The sequence below is a fragment of the Nothobranchius furzeri genome, chromosome 12 (assembly GCF_043380555.1).
Source record: "Nothobranchius furzeri strain GRZ-AD chromosome 12, NfurGRZ-RIMD1, whole genome shotgun sequence".
Taxonomy (NCBI): domain Eukaryota; kingdom Metazoa; phylum Chordata; class Actinopteri; order Cyprinodontiformes; family Nothobranchiidae; genus Nothobranchius; species Nothobranchius furzeri.
In genome coordinates, this window is record NC_091752.1 from 69,339,171 (window position 1) to 69,344,697 (window position 5,527).

The 5,527-nt window shown below is 38.6% G+C and overlaps 2 protein-coding genes across 2 annotated transcripts in view; one reads left to right on the top strand and one right to left on the bottom strand.

Moving 5' to 3' along the window:
- Positions 1 to 5,527, top strand: part of LOC129157329 (zinc finger protein 235-like) — a 300,301-nt gene that overhangs the window by 75,583 nt on the left and 219,191 nt on the right. The window lies entirely within an intron of this gene.
- LOC129157255 (zinc finger protein 227-like) lies at positions 1,645 to 4,836 on the bottom strand. Its single transcript, XM_054736552.2, has one exon. It carries the CDS (start codon positions 4,834 to 4,836, stop codon positions 3,403 to 3,405), a length of 1,434 nt encoding a protein of 477 aa, XP_054592527.2. The 3' UTR covers positions 1,645 to 3,402.

Genomic DNA, 5,527 nt, shown 5'->3' on the forward strand with positions numbered 1-5,527 from the left:
AAATGGCCTCATTTTGTGGGGCAAAGGTCACGCTTTCCAGCTGGGTCACAGCTGGGTCGAGCTGTAACTTCCATCCACAGATTAAACCACCAGGAGCCGAATAGTCTACAGTAACACCGTCTTCAATCTGACTGTTTATCTGTTTGCTGTTCCATCACGAGATGAAGGACCTTCAACTCTAATCAAATAATTTAATAAACTCTTTTGGTTTACTATAATCATCATAAATGATCATCATGGTTCATTATAAATGTATTTTTAACTAATCAAATGACTGATTATTCTTTGGTTAATAATAATTATTACTTATGATAATCAGTAATGTGTGTTCAGTAACCAGAAGGTCTTTTGCACGTGTTTACACCTCATGCAGGACTCACTTCAAGGTAACTGCCTCACATGTCTTCCATAGTCATGCTTCCTGTCTCTGAGAGGGCGTGTTCTGAGGTTTTGTTAAAACCAAAGCTCCACAGCTTAAGTTCAGTTCTTGAACCAAGCTGATACTTCTTCGTGGCAACGAGAGTATCCCAGAGGAGAAGGGTCGGCCGCCTGACTCCTCACTAAGCGCTCTCTCACGCCGATAGAATAGCTCTGAATAAACTCACCTATAACCAGCTGACACTACGAGATTCCTTAAGAAATCTGCCCGGATGCAAAGCCACATCTACCTGTGCACCTCACGGCAACTCTAGGACCAGAGAAAGTCGGTACCCTTGGTTATCTGCCTGACCCGAGTACCCCCGAGGCTGACAACATCCTCCAGACCTCCAGATCCACACAGAGGGTCGTCTGAACGGTGAGGTAGAACACAGATTGCGTCCGATGTTGTTCTCTCTAAGAAACCATCAGTTAGCTGCAAAACCAACGTTTCACCCAGAACGCGTTCTCCCTCTGAAAGAAAGCTTCTGAGATTTCATTCACGCATCCAAACCTCATCATTCCACTTAGTTTTCCATCCAGACACAGGGGTTGCTTTAATAACAAGTTTTAATATCAAAATTGTTGTTCAAATTTGTCATTTATAAATTGTTATTCATAAATTGTCTATTTTAAGTTGTCAGATTTGAAATTGTTAGTAATAAATTCTTAAATTTTTAAACCTGACTCTTCTTTGAATGAAACACAGAATGGTGTGCATTTTCAGTTATTGAATCAGCAAAGAACCTTATTAAGTCTTCTGTTTAATAAATAAACTTTTGCTATTAATTTAAACATCTTAAATTAAATATTAATCCGTAGATTAAATATAAACTAAGCTCGTTGGTGTATGAACTTCTATCGATTATATTAATATCCTAGATGTTTATATATGATAGAAGCTTCATATGTTAACTTGTTTGTCTTTCTCAGAATCTAACTAAGCTGATAGCAACAGCGTTAGTTCTAGTATGTAGATTAACCCTACACACGTGTGAACCATGTGCACAAACACATTCAGTGCAAACACACACGCACACACATGCAGTTAAATGTCTTAAATTAAATTGTGTGCATTAATCTTATAGTACAAGCAGTAGAGTTGTTATCATCTGTAATATGTTTTAATGGTGGGCTGGTTTGATTAATATGTGTGATAGGCTGGCCGATCAACTGGTTGAGACGCCAACCAGTCCTGCTACATCTACATACAAACAGTCCAAAGAACTGGGTCAAGTCAACTTTATTCATATAGCACTTTATAACAGCATAAAAGCTGACCAAAGTGCTTAACAAGACAAAACAAACAGAAGTTCCCTAAAAATTCTAAAAACAAGATAAAAAGTTCATCACAAGGTAAAAACATGATAAAACAAACATATCAAACTGACATAAAAGCTATTAAAAACAGATGCATTCTGGTGTGAGCCTAGCCTCTGTGTGGCCCTCCACATACGGCCCCTTGAACACCCAGATGGTCTGTTACACATACGTTTCTGGTTCTGATCAAGCGGCCAAGCAGTCAACAATATTTACATACAAACAGTCCCAAGTCAATATATACGTCTGTGGAACCAAGAACTGGGTGTGAGTGTAGCCTCATTGTGGTCCCCACAACATGATGAACACAGGCTTTAAAAACTCTGGACATCTTCTGTGATTTAGATTCATCATATATTTCCCCCAGTTTCAGCTGAGTGTCTCATTTAGTAACAAAACATGATTGTGAACTAGAGGTGTGAATCTTCACTTGTCTCCCGATTCGATTCAATTACGATTATTGGGTCAACGATTCAATTCGATTCGATACCCCGATGCATCACGATTATTTCATATTGATTTGTTTTCATTGATAAACAGAAGATGTCAAATAATTGCTTTTTATTTTTTTATCAAAAACTTAACTGACACAACCTGCCATCCCTCAAAAGCTCTCCATTCACAACAGGTTAGGACAAAACATTTAAACATTTAAGAAGATTTAACAAAGTAAAACATCTGTTTCCTCGTTCAGCACCACGCCTCAGGCTGAGAAAAACGCTTTGCAAAAACTCACAAAATCTAAAAAAGTACTGAAAACCTACAGGACACATAATGTAATAATAGAATACATAATGGGTTCATATATGAGTGTTTCATGTCTCTGAGCAGCTCTAGATTCAGATGTTTATGCCACAGTTGAAGGGTGTCAGAAATAACACCAAATGAAATGTTTGACTTAGTTTCATTTGAACCCAGTGGTTCATTTCTGAAATGTTGGAGAATGAATCAAGTTCTGTTTGATGCAGAAAATAATAAAACATAAAACAAATTCTACACTTCCAATAATATTTAAGATGTGTGTTTTATTCTTTCTGATAATAACACCAGCAGAAGGCTGTGGGCTGGATTAGGATTAAATTACCCAGCTGATGGATCTCTTTCACTAACCAGCTAACTACAAACCTTTCCAATAACCTGTCCTGTGGGACCCTCACCATGTAACCCTCATGTCCATGCTGTCTCTGGAGGAGCAGATAGGAAACAAGATCTCCTGTAACTTAAAATGAACCAAAGATTCCTTTAAATTCCTCATTCCGCTGAATTTAACATCAGTTTATCATCATGAAACAAAAGAATAAAGTGGAACAAGAACTTCTATATTCTATTTCTCTCTCCTTTTAATTTCTCCGTGTCCCTAAATAAAAGACAGATGATTACGCTGCAGCCGCCGTCATTGACCCCGCCCCCTCCCCAAGACCGGATCATCTCTCTCTCTCTCTCTCTCTCTCTCTCTAAGTTTATTATATAGCCCATTTCATACACAAAACGGTAGCCCAATGTGCTTCACATAGTTAAATAGTTAAAAGTAGCTCATGGGCCAAAAAAGGTTGGAGACCCCTTCAATAGATGGTTCAGCCCTAGTGGATGCTTAGATGATTGTTTAAAGTTTTCTTTCAGCTAAATCTTCGTCCACAGAGCTCAAAAGCAAAAGGCTTCTGTCCTTTATGGACTCTTTTGTGACCGTTTAAACTGATCTTTTGGGTAAATCTTTTCCACCGAACTCACAGGCGAAAAGCCAGTGTGGACTCTCATGTGACTGTTTAAAGTTGACTTTAAGCTAAATTTCTTTCCACAAATCTCACAAGGAAAGGGCTTCTCTCCAGTGTGGACTCTCATGTGGTTGTTTAAAGTTCCCTTTTCACTAAATCTATTACCACAGACCTCACAGGCAAAAGGCTTCTCTCCAGTGTGGACTCTCATGTGTATGTTTAAATTTCCCTTTTCACTAAATCTATTACCACAGAGCTCACAAGCAAAAGGCTTCTCTCCAGTGTGGACTCTCATGTGACTGTTTAAATGTGTCTTTTGGCTAAATCTCGTTCCACAGAGCTCACAAGGAAAGGGCTTCTCTCCAGTGTGGACTCTCATGTGTTTGTTTAAACTTCCCTTTTCACTAAATCTATTACCACAGACCTCACAAGCGAAAGGCTTCTCTCCAGTGTGGACTCTCATGTGACTGTTTAAAGTGGTCTTTTTGCTAAATCTTTTTACACAGAGCTCACAGGCGAAAGGCTTCTGTCCAGTGTGGACTCTCATGTGTTTGTTTAAACTTCCCTTTTCACTAAATCTATTACCACAGACCTCACAAGCGAAAGGCTTCTCTCCAGTGTGGACTCTCATGTGAATGTTTAAATTTGTCTTTTGGCTAAATCTTTTTACACAGAGCTCACAAGGAAAGGGCTTCTGTCCAGTGTGGACTCTCATGTGTATGTTTAAACTTCCCTTTTCACTAAATCTATTACCACAGAGCTCACAGGCAAAAGGCTTCTCTCCAGTGTGGACTTTCATGTGACTGTTTAAAGTTGACTTTAAGCTAAATTTCTTTCCACAGAGCTCACAAGGAAAGGGCTTCAGTCCAGTGTGGACTCTCATGTGTTTGTTTAAACTTCCCTTTTCACTAAATCTATTACCACAGAGCTCACAGGCGAAAGGCTTCTCTCCAGTGTGGACTCTCATGTGTGTGTTTAAACTTCCCTTTTCACTAAATCTATTACCACAGAGCTCACAAGCAAAAGGCTTCTCTCCAGTGTGGACTTTCATGTGACTGTTTAAATGTGGCTTTTGGCTAAATCTCGTTCCACAGAGCTCACAAGGAAAGGGCTTCTGTCCTGTGTGGATTCCAATGTGACTGTTTAAATGTGTCTTTTGGCTAAATCTCATTCCACAGATATCACAAGGAAAGGGCTTCTGTCCTGTGTGGACTCTCATGTGTGTGTTTAAAGTTGACTTTAAGCTAAATCTCGTTCCACAGAGCTCACAAGGAAAGGGCTTCTGTCCTGTGTGGACTCTCATGTGACAGTTTAAAGTTGTCTTTTGGCTAAATCTCGTTCCACAGAGCTCACAAGGAAAGGGCTTCTGTCCTGTGTGGACTCTCATGTGACTGTTTAAAGAGCAAGTAACGTCTAAATTAACTTTTTTTTGCTGATGAACTGTATAAATGAGTGTCTAATAGTGTTTTAAATGTGTGTATTCATTATTTTAGCATTTTGGTGCATTTTCTTTAAAAATTAATTTTTCAGCCTAAAAACCACAGTAATGCGCCACCTTCAGCTTAAAACACAGAATTTGACACATTTTGAATAAATTTTAGCCAATGGCTAAAGAGTAAGATACTACGTAAACCAGTAGAGTACTACGTAGCAGCTCTTGTGCCAAAGTTATAAAGCAACGAGAGTCTCGGCCACGCCCTGTGGCGAGTTGGGAGTTGGATTTGCAAGTGAGTGTAGGACGGTTAGCGGTAGTTCAGCATTAGCATATATCATTAGCATATTCTAGTCTTTAGCATAGCTTTTAGTGTTATACATACTTATTTAGTGTTAGCTTGGCTGTTAGATATTGTAGTTTAGTTAGTGTTTAGCTGTTAGTTTTATTAGGAAAGTAATTCAGGTTTAGTGTTCCATATCGTTAGCATATATCATTAGCATATTCTAGTCTTTAGCATAGCTTTTAGTGTTATACATACTTATTTAGTGTTAGCTTGGCTGTTAGATATTGTAGTTTAGTTAGTGTTTAGCTGTTAGTTTTATTAGGAAAGTAATTCAGGTTTAGTGTTCCATATCGTGTTAGT

Excerpts from the sequence above, each read along its gene's own strand:
- LOC129157255 (XM_054736552.2), bottom strand. The coding sequence starts at position 4,836 with ATGAGAGTCCACACAGGACAGAAGCCCTTTCCTTGTGAGCTCTGTGGA.